Here is a 19,615-nt window from a genome sequence, read left to right on the forward strand (position 1 = left end):
AAAATTTCTAGTTTCCAGAATAAAATTACTGTTTTTGAGAATAAAGATTCGTAATCTAGAACCATTTGGTTTTCAGATTAAGTGATATAGTTTCAATAATGATTCATGGACGTGAATAATTTTAGAACGGGAAGAATCACCAATTCAAGAACGAGTATGTTCTTAATTTAAGGTATTTATGGCGTAGTCAGGAAAGGTCGAAAAAAGTGAAGAAATTAAGGATTTTTTATATACATTTTTAGTTTTTTTCAAAATCCCTATGCTAAATCCTAAACAGCTTAGGAGAATGGGTAAAACACAGAAATGTTTGTAAAGAATTTATTTTAGCACGGACTCTTACGGGAATTCAAAAGAAAAATTGGAAATAAAAAAAATCGCTATTTTCTTGAAATTTCGCTCTTGGGTGAAGCTTTCATGGAGGAATATAAAAAAAAATCCAAGTGGCCTAGGAGAATTGTTTAGATGGGATAATTAAAAAACTCACGAAAAATAGAAATTCTGCGTGCGCAACTTGGAATAGCGACAACGTCGAAGTTAGGAATCGTGGAGGGGTAAGCGTGGAAAATACGAATGGAGTTGTGATGATACATTTCGCTATGGGAAGGAACCTAACAGCTGAGTGAATCAGTGCTGCCAACTTGTACCTCGAACGGCACGACGTTATCACTTTTTCTATCCATATTAATTATTTTCCAATTACCCAAAAGACAAGCTAGAAAAATAAAAGAAGGCTTGAAATATGTGAGAAAAAATCGAAAAGTTATTAAAAAAATATTTTGAAAACAAAAATGGTCGAAATAGATTGAAAATTTGTAATTGAAATATCGTTTTTTTCGTTCAGCGATTGGTTTTCTGCGAGAGAACAATAGATTCCCCTCCGTCTCACCTCCTACTTGCCCAACCTTAATACCATAAATATCTTAATTCAAACAGTCCGAGGTTCTTGTTTTTTAAATCCAAAGGTTCTGAATTGCAGAACCAAGATTCTCTTGAGGATATCCGAGTGTCTTTTACAGTTTGGTACAGACCACACTATGGATTCAAACATTTTCAATCATCAAATTTGTCAATTAAATTCTCGATTGAATTGCGTGAGAAAAATTTGTAAAAAATCATGAATATTCAGCATCATCAAAAGTACATTTTCCACAGAATTATTATTTTTTTGACCATTCGTTGTTCATAATTAAATAATTGTAATTGTTTAAACTTTCAAAAATCTTATTTTTCTAGGCATGAAATCGATTTCTGGTAAAATTATGAATATAAATAATTTTTTACCACTCCGAACAAACGATTTTTATGGCGGAAAATTAATTGTTTATAAATTTATAGAAAATGCATGTAATTTTCAAAAATTGCAATTTTCAAATTATTTCATCAATCGTCCTCCAAAGTAAACTTTCTTAATTTTTATTCAGATTTTTAAAATGTTTTCTAACGATTCAATATCGAGATTCAAATTCAGATCTGCAAAGTTTAAACAATAAAATCATTATAAAATGTTCGGGAACGTAGGGTTCAATAGGGCTCAAATGAAAGCTCTGATGTTCGACTACAAAAGTAGAAAAGCATTTCACTGCAGAAAAAATAGCCAAAGTACTTAGATATCCTTAAAATAAGAGAAAATGTAGAGAATGAGAATTTAGGGAGAATTTTCTCAAAATGAGTGGAAATTTGATGAAAATCTGAATTCATTTCCAGAATTTTTCGCCCACTAAATTCTACTACGACAAAGTTCTGAAGTTCAGAGAATTTTACTAGAAACTAAAAATTTATTTTTCACCGTGAAGTTAATAAGTATCTCCACACATCAAGATATATTTAGTCACCTAGTAAAAGGACCCAAATATTTAAAAAGAATCCTCCGCATCATCCACATCAATCAAAGGGACCTTCTCATATTTCGTATTATCCTTAAAACCCGGCTTGAACTGCTAAAGTTCCACACTCCGTATTTCACTCTCGTTGGAAATACCTTGTGGAGTTGATAAGTTAGCCTCAAACAGTCCCTCGTCCTCATCCTCATTTCTCTGGCCATCGGTGCAATAACGGCAGCGCATTTTAGCATCATCACCAACTTGTACAGAACGAGTGATAATTATCAGTGATGTCAGGCTGATGATGAACAGTACCGTTGGTACTATAGTGGCGATTAATAACTCGATACGGGTCTTCTCCAGATTGAAACGTGCGACAACGAAGAATGAATCGTTCTGAAACAAAAGGCAATTTCCCATTTAAGTGGGGATGGCCATTTATCGATTAGGCTGACCTTCAATTAACACCCCATCGATCGTATTAGTATTCAAGCGAATATCTTAGAAAGGGAGCATTTTCTGATGGTTCTACTTTAACAGGCTGGTAATGTAATTGATTCGTCAAGATAAAATCTGCTGAATAATTTGTGGTGATATGGAATCTAGGCCACAATTGTGATAATTGTTTTGAACTCTTTACGACGAAACTTCTTTACTATTTGGACACTGAGAATCGGATATTTTTTTCATGTTCCGCATGTTTTTGCACGAAGAGAATAAAATAATAAAAATGTGGCGGTTAGGTGTATGTCGCAGAATAATAACTCGTGGTTTGGCAGAATAAAGGTGTTGTATTTAGCACGTTAGATGTGATTAGATCGAGTTTTAGAATCGGACAGATTTCGACTGATATATGTGGTCGGGAGCGTGCGGGTTTAAATACCTTTTGTTATGGAAGGTTCGAGAATTGTCCAGAAATTTCGTGAGAGACAAGAATAGAATGATGTTTATCTCGAATACGACGATATAGAATATTCGAGACACGTTATATGAATTTCGAAATAATAATTTGTTTGTGGCTCGCGCCACAAAAATGATCATGATCATAGGCGGAAATCCTAGGAGACGCGATGCCTGTACCGCTCAACAGCCAATACCGCCTAACAACTGATTTTTTCCAGAACCACTTCCTTTTCCCACACTGTCTCTCACTCAATCTGAGAACTCGATTATTTGCATGTGTTTTGTGTTTGCAGGGGATACGTCGGTGAAAATTACAAGTCTTCACTAGTCCTTGGGACCCATTGAACAGTTTGTGGCATGACGGAATATGAGAATAACTAGGGAAAATCGTAGATCCGAAGGATTTTGCCTCGTATAACCTCGAACAACATCATTTTTTCAAAATACTCCTTGCGCCCTAGGTTTCATATGATTTTAGCTTTTTTTTTTAAATTTAGTTAAAAAATTTGTTTGGATGTCCTTTTGACCGAGGTCGAAGACGAAGGCAATAGCAACAATCGATGTTTTGATTTATTTGAAAAGTTGCAAAAATTTTGTATTTTTTGGAAATCAGAATTCCGAGGATATCTTTGAATATCATGTTTCAAATTAATTCGTTCATAGTCAAAGGTGAAAGATGATTACGATAACAATATTGGTTGATTTGACTTTTATGATGATTGTTAAAAATTTCAAATTTTTCATGAATTTCCATGAAAGTGAACTTTCTGACAGTTTCTTCAAATGATGTTTAAAATTCACTCAAGTATGTATAAATAAAATTTTTCTATTAATATTTTCTGAAAGGGCTGGGGGGAGAGATAGAACCGTAAAAAAGACAACCGGTTGTACACTGTTAAAAATTTTCGTCTGAATTTTCCGTTTCAAATTCCGGAAATTTTGATCATGTTCAAGTTCCACTGAAATTTTAGGAAATCTTGTCATTGAAAAATTAAATATTCCATTGATTTTCTGTTCCAATGATCTGGAAATCAATAAAATCCTTGATTTGTCAGTTCAACTATTCTGTGAAAATTCAACAAAATCAGGAAAATGCAGAGAAAAATTGAAAATTCACCTCATTTTGTTTCTGAATATTCATGTTCCACTGAAAATTCACTCAAGTTGTGAAATTTCTGTCTCACTCCCACTGAAAACTCATGAATTCCCGTGAATTCTACTTAAAAACTTGAAATTTCATAACCATTTTTTCCTAGATCCGATTCAATGTCACTCTCATGAGATTTACTATAGTATGTTCCATGAAATTTCAAAAACTTTCCAACAATGTATGGGAAGAAAGGGATAATAAGAATAATGATGATACCATTCAACTAAGTTGAAAATCAAATAAAATTAGCTAAAAAGAAATCTTATTCAATCTATTATTCAGTCGGCTAATTTATTAGCAAAAATAACTACTTATACTACATACAATACAAGAGCAATTTTCCAATTGTTTTATTTTGACAGTTATCGACTAGAGGTTCATTCACGAAAAAATTCAAAAGAAAAACCTATCGAATTGGTTAGAAAATTCTATTGAATTTCTATTAAACTTTCTATTAATTTTTGGCTGATTCAATTGACATGTTCAATAGAAAACATTCAATAGAAAAAGTTAACAGACTTCGATTTTTCTATATAACTTATTCTTTTCATATATTTTCTATAGAATTTGCTCGTCTTAAATTAAGTTTTTTTCATTCTATTTTTCTTTTCTTCTCATCAAGAAAATTCAAATGAAGAAACTAGAAAATTTGAGCCGAGGGAATTCTATAGAAAATATCTTGATAGAATAAGTTATATAGAAAAATTGAATTCTATTGACTTTTCTACTGAATATTTTCTATTGAACATTTAAATAGAATCGGCCAAAAACTAATAGAACAGTTCAATAGAAATTCAATAGAATTTTCTAACGAATTCGGTAAGTTTTTCTATTAAATTTTTTCGTCCGTGTTACGTGCTGAGCGATATAGAAATCCGATGGGAGCGGTTTTAGCTGCGTGCAGCTAGCACCGCTCACTCAGCTCCCGTCTTCTTTTTTTGATAATTTATCGAAATTGGAACCACAATTGAAGATCCAAGACTTCGAAATATCGTTAACTATTAACGAATAGTAGAGTTGAATATGACCAAATGAATATTCGTTAATAGTTAACAAATGGTTCACTTGAAAAGTGAAAATTGTGTCAAACAAGGCTCCTCAAATGTGCATTAACTATTAACGAATGAACATTTGGTGAAACCGAATAGACCCCCGTCTCCTACCAAATGCATTTGTTAAGAATAACTAATCGTTTCTATCAGTGTGTAATTTTTATTCGAACTCATGGTTTGGTATGAAAAAAGGATCGTTATTTCTTAGGTCCGGGGTATAAGCACCAGTTCCCCTACCATACTCACATAGGAATGCTTACTATTTTCACAAGGGAATGTTCACTTCGTTCACATGGGAACACCTACAATGTCCATAGGAAATGATCCTATGTAACGTAGGAAGATCTCCTAATATATTACTGATAAGTAATAATCTCGACATAGGGATCTCTACTATTTCATTTCCTCCATGTGGTGACGATAAACTCGATAATAAATTTGAATCACTCTTGAATTTCTTTATCACAAAGATGTTTGAGATAGTTCTTGGAGGCCCGAGGAGAAACCGAGGGCTGCTAATTACGCGAGCTGAAAAAGCCCCGTCGCACATGTATCGAACAAGTTTTTTTAACGTGTGCTTTTTTTTCGTTTAGAAGAAACAAACGAAATAGTATATTATGTCATTAGGCGATAAAAGTATTATCTGGCGGATGTGGCTTTATACTCACATTCGTCAGATAATACTTTTATCGCCGTGTGACATACGATATTTTATGTCATTGGGAAAACCGAAAAGCCGAAAAATCTTTTTCTGAATTTTAATTGAATAGTTGTTAAATTTCACCAACTAGTTCTTGAAAATCAACAATTGGTTGGTAATTCCTTTTTTCAACAACTAATTGATGAAATTCATAAAATAATTTTCTCCGTGTAATCGCAGTATCTAATCTATCTCTTCTATCAGTATGTAAACCGCTAGAAGCCAAGCAGTGCGACAGGAGGCCTATTCTCGAGTTTGAGATGAGGGGATTTGTGAACGGAAGTGGCTCCGTTCATGTATCGCGTTGGAGAACGAAAGTTTTCGTAAACGAATCCTAGATCCACATATGAATCAATTTCGTTGATGGATGTCGTTTTCGATTCACACGTGAGGATACATATGAGAATATAATTAACCTCTTCTGGGGACCGAAACATTAAACATTAATTGTTTAAATTTATTTATTATAGTTCAATTCTTTGTTTTACAAAAAGTTGAAAAATGGATAATTTGCGGAGATACATCTATTACGATGTACTCCAAATCCAGAGTATCACGACGTGTGCAGACGTGTGACATGTGAATCTAGTATTCGTTCACGGAAACTTTCGTTCCCCACCGAAATGCGTGAACGGAGCCACTTCCGTTCACAAATCCGTTCAGCTCAAACTCCAGAATAGGCCCCCTGAAGACATGATTTCGGGATATAGGGGAGGGTGTGCCTGTACCGCTCAGCGGGTAATACCGCTCATCCGATTTTCTCCACAACCATCAACTTGAAAATTTATTTCTGTTCCTGATCATGAAGAATTTGATGATAGGATGTGATTGTCGGAAAAATTTCACTTTATTTATTTCTTCAAATATGAAAAAACACGTAACGAAGTTTTGAGGTCTTTACAGTGCAAAATTTGTGGACTTGTAATTAAGGTTTTTGATAGTTTCAAACGCTGAATTCTCATATTAAACTGTGGTTATTCAATTCGTGGTACTTTCACGCGTAATTTGAGACCAATTCGAACTCAAAACTCCACTCATGTCAATAATTATCAACAATTTTGTTGACGCCGAGCGAAGCCGGTAATACCGCTCATAGGATCGGCCACGTAGTTGCTCGACAGCACTCGAGTACCGGTTAGGTTGCGGCGCGAGCGCTACACGCAAAACCTTATGAGCGGCATTGGAATCGTGCCGAGCGGTATTACTCGACGGCGGGTAGTACCGCTCAATAGGCTCTCTTTTATTTTCAATCAATTTTGTAGATTCTAAGGAGAATTAGGCGTCTACACTTCGAGAATAACGAGTTCAATAGTTGAAGAAGTCTCACAAATACGTTTTTTATACTCAAGTTGGAATATAAAATATAAAACTGGCATTTCCCCTTAGGTGGGCGGTACAGGCACACCCTCCCCTAGACTATACATGCAACCGTTCTATGCATTCCATTGGTAGTAAGCTTCTGAATGGAGCTCAAGCTACTTTTTCATGTAGTGCAAAGCGGGACAACATAAGGCCAGGAAGTACACTGAGCTAAAAATACAAGTCTGCCAATCAAATTTGTTTCAGACAAGAATTTATAGTGAAACGTTGTATAGAAATAACGAGCATTTGATTATCTGAAACAAATTTGGTTAGCAGAATTATATTTTTTCTCAGTGTACATGTAGGACATCATCTTATTTTGCCCATGTGAGAGGGAAATGTTTAATTGTATTTCGCGCCTCTTCCTCGAGATCATAGATGTTAACTATGTAGTACCCCCCTCCCATGCGGATAATATCACAAGTTCAAAGCATAATTAAAAGTTTTGACACCTGTGGCGCTCCGCTCACCTCGGAGCCCACCGTGTGTCCATCTTCATTGTTTTCTTTTGTGCGGATGGTATCACATCCTTGAGCATGAAATTTGTGCAAATATATATTTCAATTCCTCTGAGGCGGATCATAGTGGAGGATTACTTAAACATTGTATTAAAGTGAATTATTGGACAAGGATAACGTTGAAACTGTAAGTATAGTCGTTACCAGTCTTTCAGTTCCAGGTTAGGAGACAACGTGCAGCGACCCACCACCCAAGCCAGATATCATTGTTGATGTCGGACCAAATTCCTCTGTCTGAATGTATGTGATACATTTACAGACGTAATGAGAGGTTTAACAACCCTCAAGGGAAGAAGAATATGCCAACGCATATTCTTTATTCTGTGTGTGACACATACATGGTCATGGCTGGGAGAAAGAGAGGTTGGAACAGAGGCTGGAGCCTCAGCCAAACTATGTGATAGTTTTAGGCGAAAAACCTCTTTAAAAACGGGCGAGAGACTCCGACGAATTGTATGAGTGTTAGTTGAGAGGCTTCCCCAAAAATTGAGGCAGTAACCTCAGACAGGCGGCGTGACAGCCTTAGTCGAAAGTATTTTCATTTTGTTTCATTTGTGAAACAATATTACCAATTGATTAACGTTTTTTGATTTTACAATGAATGGTACTAAACTGTACTGTGTGACAGTATTTTCATGTTGTTTCATTGGTGAAATAATGTTTCCAATCGATTAAAGTTTTATGATTTTACAGAATGGTACTGTACTCTACTATGTGTCAGTATTAACAATTTTATTGGAGATATACTGTGTGACAGTATTTTTTAATTTTAAATAATTTGTGAAATAATTTTTTCCAACCCATCAAAGCTCTTTGATATACCACTGACTGTTTGACAATACTGAAATTTTTGTTGGAGACATATTGTGTGACAATATTTCCATTCTATTTTATTTGAAAAATGAATTTTCGAGTCCATCGACAGATTTCAATTTCATGATGAATGGTGGATGAATCTTAATGAATAATATTTTCTATATTTATTGTTAGGTTGTGAAAATTCTTCGTGTAGAAGAAATTTGGAATGTGATTTTCCTGTAAGATCAACTTTCAAATGAAAAGATGATCCACTCACATCAGCACCATCTGGACAACGTATGGATTATTCTACACTATTGAATGAGCCTCCGAGTAATCTCAAAATAAACCTAAATTCTTTGGTCACAACCAAGACAGCTGAAACAACGGATTCATCAGGAAATCATCTGAAGTCCGATGATTTAGCAATAACAGGAGAAAAATATGGGAAAAAGAAGTTGTCTATTGGTATGAAAACATTCGAGTTCTTTCTTCTTTTTTCGGCATGAAATGATTGTTCAATTACCAAACAAGTTAGATGCATTGTGAATGACACAGCTCGATCACTTCTGGATCGACAAAGGGATATGTCTCATACAAGAAAATCCTTCATTCTACCCAACGCAGACACCACAGCTAAACTTACTTTGGGGATGGCCGAAATTGATGATTTTGTATTTGAAACGGAAGTTTGGAACCATCGGTAGGCTGGTTAAACAGCTTTGAAATCTTTCAAAACCTCATTACTTCCGAAAACTCAATGAGTTTTGAATCAAAATGAGATTGTTTTGCACGCGAATCAAATCGAGATCCAACATCTCCAACCACTGACCACAGGTCGAGAAGTCATTCAGGGAAGTGAGTGGATCTGCTGGAGGATTCGCAGGGTTTTTCTTCATAATTCAAAACTGCTGTCATCAAAATGGAACATTTTCAGAATGGATTTGAGGATGATAAATCCCTGTTCGATTTGAAATGGATGAAAATTGAAATATTCATAGAAAAAAGTACGATTGTTTAATCTGACCAGAGAGAAGCCTGAAGATTCTCATTGACTTATTCTGAGTATTACAATCAATTATAAGTATAATGTATTATAACTTGCAGAGGAACGGAGATTTTTAGAAATCGGTAATTTTCGATTAATCGTCATTCATTATGTTTAGTTGATTGTTCAATTGGACATGACTATTAGACATGACAATGGCCAGAGAAGGAGAATCAAAAAATTTGAAAAATTAATCAACAATAAAAAAAATTTTAAAAAGTTGTTGAATTGAAAAATTATTGATCTCTTGGTAAAATTCTGAACTTTTGGTTTGGAGATATGGAACAGTTACAAACATCTGAAAGACTTTGAAAATAAGAATATCAAATTGTCAGTCAGGACCAACATAATTATCAGACGGTTACTTCGCCAAATCACATTGATAATGATCTAGTATGATAAAGTCAGAACATCAGCTCTGTTGTGTATCTTACAAGTGAATTTTTCATATTGATGAAAAAATTCTTCTGCTTTCCCTGACAGGCTGGGATGTGACTTGTAACAATCAGAGATGTCATGGAGTCTGAAGCAAGGAAAATAGTTAATCCTATATCAATTAGCTTGTCGTCTTGACTGCTTTTTGGTCTAAAATGCTTTGCTCACGATTTGCGTGCTTGTAATATTTGGTGAAGTATTGATAACGACTGCCATTGTATACATCAATTGTACTCAAGAGAGTCTGTAACGGTGCCACAAATATGAAGGCCTCAAGGCCTAAGAACCAAAGCTGGTCTCAGAATTTATCAATAGAAGGATGTCTTATGGAGAAATTCCTTCGGGAAAAATTGACAACGAAAGTGACAATACTCCTAGACCTTGCTACAGGTTGTCGTGTATGAATAACGATAGCTGTGGATATGCGAAAAAGCAACGTGCTATCGATGATATTAAAATTAAAATTATAGCTAAACGAAAGGCCTTAATGCCCAGGAAAATACAACCAACATAAATTATGTCATCTCATCGGGAAAATTCTAGGAGTTGTGTTGTAATAACGCTCGAAGTATATACCTAAAAACAAATGATCTTAGTGATAAGAAACAAGCTCTTTCTTTTTGATAGTCAGTACTCAGATTTTCAGTCACTGGATAAAAGACATTTTGGCTAAGAGCGGTGTCAATATAATATAATTTTATCTACATACAGCACTAGTCAATCATCAGCTTCAGCAGCAGAAAGACATTGCCTTAATATTGACATGATTCTAAACTGCCGAATAATCGGATAAAATATAATAACAGACTTGCTTTCTAATATTCTATAATAGAAAATTGATCATAAATAAGAATTCTTTTAAAAGAATTATTTCCTTCTAAATAACGACCAGGTTTCGTCTGGCTCTTATGAGTCAAATTCTCAGTTTTTTATATTATTCAAATCTCATGAACTCATTCAGTGTACAATGCACACTTAAGTTTAGTAGAATATTTGCACATTCTGAGTCGAACTTCTTACACTCAAGATGTAAAAGTTCGATGTCGCAACAAGCTTTAAACATCTAAACAGTTAACATCTATGATCTCGAGGAAGAGGCGCGAAATACAATTATTAGATTAAATGACCTTACCTGTAAGTGAAGTTCTATCTTAATTGTATGTAGCGCCGCTTCCGAAGAGATCAGTCCCGCCCAAGATCCCCGCAGGACATTGATAGGTCTGCTTATACTCATTTTTTGTTTTCTTGTTACGGCCTTTGAAAAATGAAGATGGACATGCGGTGGGCTCCGAGGTGAGCGGAGCGCCACAGGTGTCAACATTTTTAATTATGCTTTGAACTTGTGATATTATCCGCATGGAAGGGGGGTACTACATAGTTAACATCTATGATCTCTTCGGAAGAGGCGCTACATACAATTAAGATAGAACTCCACTTACAGGTAAGTTCGTTTAATCTAATAATTATGACTGCATGGTGCCGACGGATGCCAACTATAATGACTTCCATGACAGGTAAATATCATTGACCTTTTCACACACGTTGAACACAAACTTCAATTGCTATAAGTGACATTTAGTATCATCGTGTTGATAGGAAGCCATAAACGCTCAAGGTGAAATTTCGCTTGCGTGACCCACTTTGAAGTTGCAACACACTAGTTAACGACAGGATCAATTACCCGGACTGGATAAAAATTTAAAGAGTTACTTCCAAAGTCGCTTCATCTTATTTAAACATACTTCGACTAAACCGGTATGTATTTATGAGTCAGTGAAGTCGATGATTCAACTTAAGAGCATTTTTATGTAATTGAATCTTTTTAGCTGATAACTTCCACGCCTTGCAATTATTGGAAGTATGATAGGTACAGCCATCCCTCATTCTTCATTCATTGAGACTAATTAATTCGTTGCGAAATACAATAGTTTTCAAACAATATCTAGGGGAGAATGCTCTGTACTGGTATAGAGATTAGTGATGCGTCGAGACTAGACGAGAATTACTTTGGGAATTTTCCTCATCCAAATGTCAGCCAATAGAAGTGCACTATTCGACTGTTATTTCATATAGTCAACACGGTATTCAACTGATAATTTTTGATAATTCAACTGATAATTTTTCATGTTGACTATATTTGTGGAAAACAAAAGATTCCGTGGTCGAATGAACCCCTGGTTGGAACTGTCAGATGGATTTTGTCTGATAGTGCGATTCTTTTGGCCGACATTTGGATGGGAAAATTCCCTCCCGAATACTACTTGAGCTTCAAAATTAATCGAGTAATTTCCTCAAGGTTCCCTGCACACAAATGAAGTCGTCAAGTTTTTCAGGAAAAATCACTCGTGCTTCGCACTCGTGATTTTTTAACCTGAAAAACTTTTGACTCCTTCGTTTGTTTGCAACGAACCTATCGGTAATTGCTCGATAATTTTGAAGCTCTTGTGGTATTACTTATGAAAATATCATCACGGTCTAAAAAAACATCGAAAGTTTAGGAATCGTCGTAATCTTGTCTCGTGAACTTAAAAATCCGAAAATCTCGAGATCCAGGTAAGATAAATCCCCCCGGAATTGTGACAAGATGCACCGATCCAATGTCTTTCGAGATTACGACGATTCCAAAACTTTCAATGTTTTTCCAGACCGTGATGATCTCTTCAAAATAATTCTCGACTAGTCTCGATGGCATCACTAGTAGAGTTCCAAGTCGATTCTAGCTACCCTGGTTTTTACAGGGCGACATTGAGTGTCGCAGCGACGTACCGCATACCAAATCGCACCACGGCCGATATGGGCGAGCTCACGAACGAGGTTGTTTGTGCGTCTCTAATTCTTTAGCGAATATGTCAAATATTGATTAATCCTATCGTAAAAAGGATAAAGGAAGTCGATCTCAAAACATCTTGAAAATCTCGAATAAGCATAAACGTAAGACTGAAACCGAAGCGCCACTACGTGAGGAGATAAGACGGGGCGTGCGCAGCACGTGCGACCGATCTCGTAAATAAAAAATGGTTGAATGACAAGAGTATCGTAAATAACAATAATGGCAATTTGACGGGACTATCGGAGTTGATTAACCATGAAAGTGGGCCTCGCTAGACAGGTTTAAACGGCGCCATAACCTCAAATACGAACAAATTCTTTCGAAATATTTTTTTCATCACGCTGTGACGAAAAGTGAACTTTTCGGCACGCTCCGCGTGCCTAAAAGTCCAATTTCCGCCACATTGTGATGAAAAATATTGTTCGTAACTCGTGAAAAAATGTTTTTTAGCTCGTGGGATTATATCACTCGCCTTCGGCTCATCATATAAACCTCCCACTCGCCAAAAAACACTTTTTTGCACTCGTTACGAAATATACTATTATGTTATTAGGCCCGATGAACCGTGATTCTAATCTCGCTTCGCACGGCTAGATCATGGTTTTCGAGCCCGTAACATAATAGTATATAGTGTTTATACCTGCCGCAAAAGTACACGTTTCGACACGGTTTAGTGTGCGTAAAGCGGTTGTTTTCCGCACGGCGTGCTTAAAGTTCACAAAGAATGCGTAAAGTGAATTCACGTCTCGCTCTTGAAATTTACGCACTCGTGCACAAAAACAACCACTTTACCCCCACTACCGTTCCGAACAGTGAACATGGCAGGTATCACAAAAAATAAGATGTGTTACACTTACGTGCGAAAAAGTGAAACTTTACGCACTCGTAACACAATATACTATTTCATCACAATGCTAGCACACTTTACGCACAAGTGATGAAAAGGTGTTTATCTGCATACGTTTGAGGTTCAGGGCCAGTTTGTTCATGTACCTTTTGCTCGAAAGGCCCCTTTAACAAACGGTCCGTTTGCCCAATTATCCGTTTCGCCAGAGCGCTCCATGTGTTATTCCAATGAACCATTAGCTAAAGCTCCGTTTGCAAAACGGACCTTTAGGGGAACAGGAACATGAACAAACCGGCCCTCAGTGTCCTCGTATGAATCTTCACACATGTGAATATCACTGAGAGCCAAGTTCTGTCAACAAAAAATATTCACATGCGAAACAGAGGTCTCTAGTGTAGAAATCGCCGTTCGCAAATGAAACGGGTGAAACCTCAGCTTTCGCATGTGGACGTATCTCCACATAACTCGAGAGTAGACTCCCTGGGGCGAAGTGGAGGCTACCATTCATATATGAGCTGAAAAATCCCCGTTGCCCGTTGCACGAGTGGTGAACTGTGCCTTTTTTCGTTTACAAGTACCGTGGGTGAGAGGGTACTTGGACGGGCCGGAGTACTCGCACGAAGGGCACTATTTTTTTGTAAATTCAATGGTTCAATTTTTAATTTCAATTTTGCCATCCTCAATTTGATACTGGTGGAATAAGAAAAGTCTAATCTATTCGGCCTAACCGTAACTTTCAACATTTGAATGGGAGATCTGTATTTAATTTGAATTTTATGGCGGTCTGCGCGGACATGACATCTCCGGGCCTGACTGCTAAGCGTACAGGTTAGCTCCGCTGTCCACTGCATCGCGTTAAAAACTGAACATGTAAGTACTAAACCCAGTGAAACAATTATTTAATGTAAAGAAAGGGATAACAAAAGTCATAAAAGCTGTAAATAGTGAGAAAAACGTGTAGAATAATTAAAAAATTTGTGTCCGATTACCCCCACGTTAAAAAGTCACTTATTGCAGCACTCGGACGGGTTATTTAACTTCACTTGTCAAACACGTGGCTCAGACCTTGTAACTCTTTTCTTTTATGAAAAATTATCCCAAACATTGAGAGAAGGTATTAACGGGTGATCTGTTACAGGGGTAAATTAGTACAGAAAAAAGAAGGAAGATAAAAAAAAGATAAAAAGATAAAAGAAATTATCGATAATCCACCGGTGACGAGATCGTCACAAAGTCCCCCAACAAAACGCATATTATAAATGAAAATGTATAACATAAATGAAATTATATGAAGCCTGTTGATTATTTAATGATTTAAATAAAAAATTTGAATAAAAACGTTAAAAGAATCTTTCAACTTGTAATGGGAGCATAGGCAATTGCGCCGTCCGACTTCTCCGGCTCTGGCCGTGCGAGTACCTACGTACTGCGGATTTGAGTGTCCGAGTACTGTATCTTCGACCAACTAGTTTATTTTCATTAATAATTAATTATTAGCGCATACATTTCCTTCAAAATTAACTTTTTACTATTCGCAATACATTGAGGCTTACTGTAAATCGATTTTTTTCGCCTTTGCGTATCTCAGTAATTTAAAAAATGTCTTTAACCGGCTGAGAATTCTCAATCGTGCGAGTACCCCCTCACCCACGGTAAATGAAAAGAAACTTTTCGACACGAGGTGAACGTACCCGAGTGGAAATTTTTGTCAGGTCTTGATCAGACACTGATCAGGTTACCTTATCAAATTTTGATCAGGTATGTAACGCTATAATTTTAGATTTTCCACTAGGGTTTCGCCACCTACCATCATTAGGCATTAATTAAATTTAATTTTTTGAGAGAAAAAATTAGTAACTTCCTAGTCGGGAATCGAACCCGGGGCCTCCCAATGTCGCGTTGGGTGCTCTTACCATCTGAGCTACCAGGACATTTACGAATTTCACTCTGAAATTAAATCATACCCGAGTGGAAATTTTAGTCAGGTCTTGATCAGACACTGATCAGGTTACCTTATCAGATTTTGATCACGTATATAACGCTATAATTTTGAATTTTCCACTAGGGTAACAACAGTGACAAACTACAGTAGAGGTTTCGTATAAGATACCTTAGGGACAGTAGGAGACTGGAATTCCGGGAACCCCTATGCCCCCACTACGCGCGCCCAATAGAGAGGAAAAAAATAGGGATTAGCGGGTTTCAAATAAGATACCTCGCTTGTTGCGCCCGAATTCAATAAAATTTTTATTTCTACTGAATGAATACCGATAACAAATCAATTTATATGTGTTTAATGTTTTAAATTTATATCGCCCGCATTCCCCTTTCTCTGTAAACGTAACCTCGCGTGTTAGAATGGCAGCTGATGTTGGGGGATTGTTGGTGGACTCGTGAATAATCACAGACGAAAAATTACCATTTTTCGATGGTAGAATAGAATAGAAAATGTGCGGCTGGTCACTTAAAGCGCCCAGAGTCACCTAAATCATACGATCTTTTGTAACTTCCGCCTAAGTTTCAGTCAGTCACACAGCCCCAGCCCTGTGTTTCTCACTAGGCTAATAAGGCTGGTGACAGCCGCTTGTTATAAGTCCTCTGGTTCCAGGAAAGCCTGGCCTCAGATTTTATAGCGACGGAGTGCTAATAGGGGGCATTCACATAAAATGTGGATGACGCCCTCCTTATCGCCTCCGCACAGTCTGCAGTCTGCTTGTTCTGCAAGTTTCATCTTAAACAGATGAGCTCTGAGAGCTGTATAGCCCGTAAGGAGCCCTACTGCTACCCTCAGATCCCCTCTGTGAAGCTCCAGAAGTTTTCTGGTCCTAACTCTTAGTTGCCCTCTCATAAGCAGTTTCGCTTGTCTGCAGGTCGCAACTTTCTCCCAACGACTGACATGATCCCGCTGGAAATGATCTTTAATAAGAGTTTTTCGCACTGCGAAGGGCATGCCAAGCAGGCCGTGTGAGGGCACCCTTTCTGTACCCTCCTTGGCCAGCTTATCTGCCTCTTCATTATCCAGAATCCCATGGTGACCTGGTACCCAGGTTACGGTGACCCGGTTGTTTTTACCCAGTGTGTCCAATGCCTGCATGCATTCCCACACCACCTGTGACTCTGTAGTGGGTTTTTCCAGGGCGTGTATCGCCGCCTGGCTGTCACTGCAGATGAATATTTTCATCTTTTTTGTGTCTCTCGCGTTCAGATACTCTGCACACTTAAGTATGCCCAGCATCTCTGCTTGAAAGACGGTTGAATGATGGCCCAGCGGAAAACTCTCTCCGAAGCCATCTTTCAGACGGTAGATGCCTGCCCCAAAACTTTCATTGAAGCCAGAGCCGTCCGTAAACCAGTAGTCCTCTCTTGGTCCTGGTTTACGTTTCGAGTCTAGCCACTCCTGTCTGGGTGGTATACTCGTTCTGAAAGTTTTCCTGATCTGATACTTCCTAGGAATCCTATCCGTCTTACCTATGAAGGGTCGATCATTGATTAGGCTAAGCCTTGTATGGCCTTGGCCCGTCATCTTCCATTCTAGTTGGCACCTTAGTCTATATGCAGTTGTGGTAGCACAACTCACAACCCTAAGGTCGAGGGGTGGGATACTGAGTGCTATTTCTAGCGCCTCAGTAGGTGTCGATTTCATGGCTCCTGTTGCAGCCCTCAGGAAGGTTCCCTGTAGGCTTTTCAACAGGTTCCTTGTTTCCGTCTTACTCACCCTCGGCCACCAGACGACCGCAGCGTATAACAGTCTCGGAAGTAGAACTATTTGGTAGAGCCAGAGCATCATTTTAGGATTGAGTCCCCATGTCCTGCCCACAGCTCTCCTGCATGCCCACATAGAGGCAAACACTTTATTTCTCTGAGTACAGATATGTTCTTTCCAGCTGAGTTTATTATCCAGGAGGACACCCAGATATTTCACTCTGCTGGTGTAGTTAATCTCCGAGCCATTTAGCTTCAGAGGTTGGATCTTTTCCAGTTTATAATTTCTGGTGAAAACCAGGATTGTTGTTTTGGCTGGATTTACCGATAGGCCAGTTACCCTGCACCAGTCCTCAATGATATTGAAGGCTGTTGCCATCAGGTCCCTTAGCACCCTCAGAAATCCGCCTTTCACAACAACTGCCACATCATCGGCGAAACCGATGACGTGGAAGCCGGCCTCACTTAGTTGATTTAGAAGTCCATCTACTACCAGGTTCCATAGCAGGGGCGAGAGAACTCCCCTCTGCGAACAGCCCCTAGTCGGACGTCCCTCCACACATGCCCTCCCATGTCCTGCCGACAGTCTTCTGCTTTTCAGCATGTTTTGTGTCCAAGCAATGATAGTCTTGGACACCTGTCGTTCTTCCATGGCTTTTTCTATAGCCGGATTCGAAGTGCTATCAAAAGCCCCCTCAATATCCAGAAAGGCGCCTATGGCAAAACCCTTGACCGCCAGTTGTCCCTCAATCAGTCCCACCAGGTGATGTAAGGCGGTATCTGTTGATCTTCCCTCTCTGTATGCATATTGACAGGGGGAGAGGGGTCTGTCAGCCAAGGGCCCGGCCTTGATGTGTCTATCCACCAGCCTCTCCAGGGTCTTCAGGATGAAGGATGTGAGGCTTATAGGACGGAAGTCTTTTGGTTTTATATAACCGGTTTTTCCCGGCTTGGGAATGAATACTATCCTAGTCTCATTCCACACACTAGGGACATGTTTCAGGGCTATACTAGCTCTGAGTATCTTGGTTAGGGGTCCCGTGATAGTCTCTATCCCTTCCTGTAATAGGGCTGGGTAGATCCCGTCTGGTCCCGGTGCCTTGAAGGGTTCAAAGGTTTTGATGGCCCACTTGACCCCCCAGGGCTGCACTACTTTATTTGCCAATGCCCAATCATGGGTTTCGTAGACATCCCTCTGATTTTGCATTGTTTCTTTATCTCTCTCCTGGGCCTGTATGAAGCCTGGAAAGTGGGTGTTCATTAGGAAAGTTTCAGTCTCTCCCATGGTTTCCATGTGGCTGCCATCTGGTGCCTGTAGGCTCCCTAGATATGGAGTCTTGTTTGTTCCAAGGATTTTTGCCAGCCTAGAGGTCTCCGATTGACTCTCCACATTGCTTGTGAAAGCCCTCCAGCAGTCCTCTTTGGCTGCCTTTATTGCCTTGTTGTAATCTGCGAGCAAGCCTCTGTAAGTTTTCCATGCGTCTTCCTTACGGGGGCCCGCTCTCATGTTCTTAGCTTTGTTAAAAGCTTTTCTAGCTTTGCCCCTCAGCCCACCGAGCCTCTCTGACCACCAAGGAGTCTCAGTGGGCTGCCCTTTCGGGATAAGCTTGCAGTTTGTCTCGAAGGAGTCCATGATGGCCTGGTTTAGGGCAATCGAAGCCTCCTCCAGCTGCTTTTTGTTGTTAAATCTGAGGATGATATCCCTGAGATTGTCAGATAGACTCTCTCGGTAATTTCCCCAGTTTGTTCGTCTTGGGTTTCTCACCCATTCCGTTTCTTTCACTGTGTGGATGGACATTCTTATGGTTTGATGATCGGACGCTGAGAGGTCCTTTGAGACCCTCCAGTCCCCAATCATGTCTGCCACTCTATCCGTCCCCAGAGTGATATCTATGACCTCCTGTCGTCTCCGATCTATGAAGGTAGGTTCTGACCCCCTATTAAGGATGTTTAGACCGGCCCCCATTATGAATTCCTGGAGGCTTTCCCCCCTGCCGTTAATGCCGGTGCTCCCCCATGTACTAGGGTGCGAGTTGGCATCACAACCTAGCAGGAGTTCAAGTCCCCTTTCCTTCACATGGTTGCATAGGTCCTTTACTTTTTTCGAAGGAGGTGGTTCAGCCGAGTCATAGGGCATGTAAACTGACCCTACAACCAAGCTCATTTCCTCGCCTTGTCCCAGGCCCAGATCCACTTGTGCCACAGCCAGGTCTCCCTCACTAGCCTGTGAACAGAAGAAAGAGTCTAGTCCTTTAATAACAATGCAAGATCTAATTTTCTCCTGAGTGTTTGCGTGATAGATTCTGCCACAACCACTGAGGCCCTTAATAGCATTGTCCACTATCCATGGTTCCTGGATCATTGCTATGACACTCTGCATACCAGCTAACAGCCTGACTAGAGTAGCCGAGGCTGCTTTGCTGTGATGCAAATTTATCTGTACAATGTGC

At 38.8% G+C, this 19,615-nt stretch overlaps 1 protein-coding gene across 1 annotated transcript in view; it reads right to left on the reverse strand.

Annotated features, from left to right (window-relative positions):
• Positions 1–1,937: 1,937 nt before the first annotated feature.
• Positions 1,938–19,615, reverse strand: part of LOC107042490 — a 58,468-nt gene continuing 40,790 nt past the window's right edge. Inside the window, exon 5 of the mRNA XM_015263548.1 lies at positions 1,938–2,216. Coding sequence (XP_015119034.1) covers positions 1,938–2,216 — 279 coding nt within the window. The remainder of the gene's footprint in view (positions 2,217–19,615) is intronic.

This window comes from Diachasma alloeum, unplaced genomic scaffold (assembly GCF_001412515.2).
Source record: "Diachasma alloeum isolate Michigan unplaced genomic scaffold, Dall2.0 Dall_scaffold_00480, whole genome shotgun sequence".
Classification (NCBI taxonomy): domain Eukaryota; kingdom Metazoa; phylum Arthropoda; class Insecta; order Hymenoptera; family Braconidae; genus Diachasma; species Diachasma alloeum.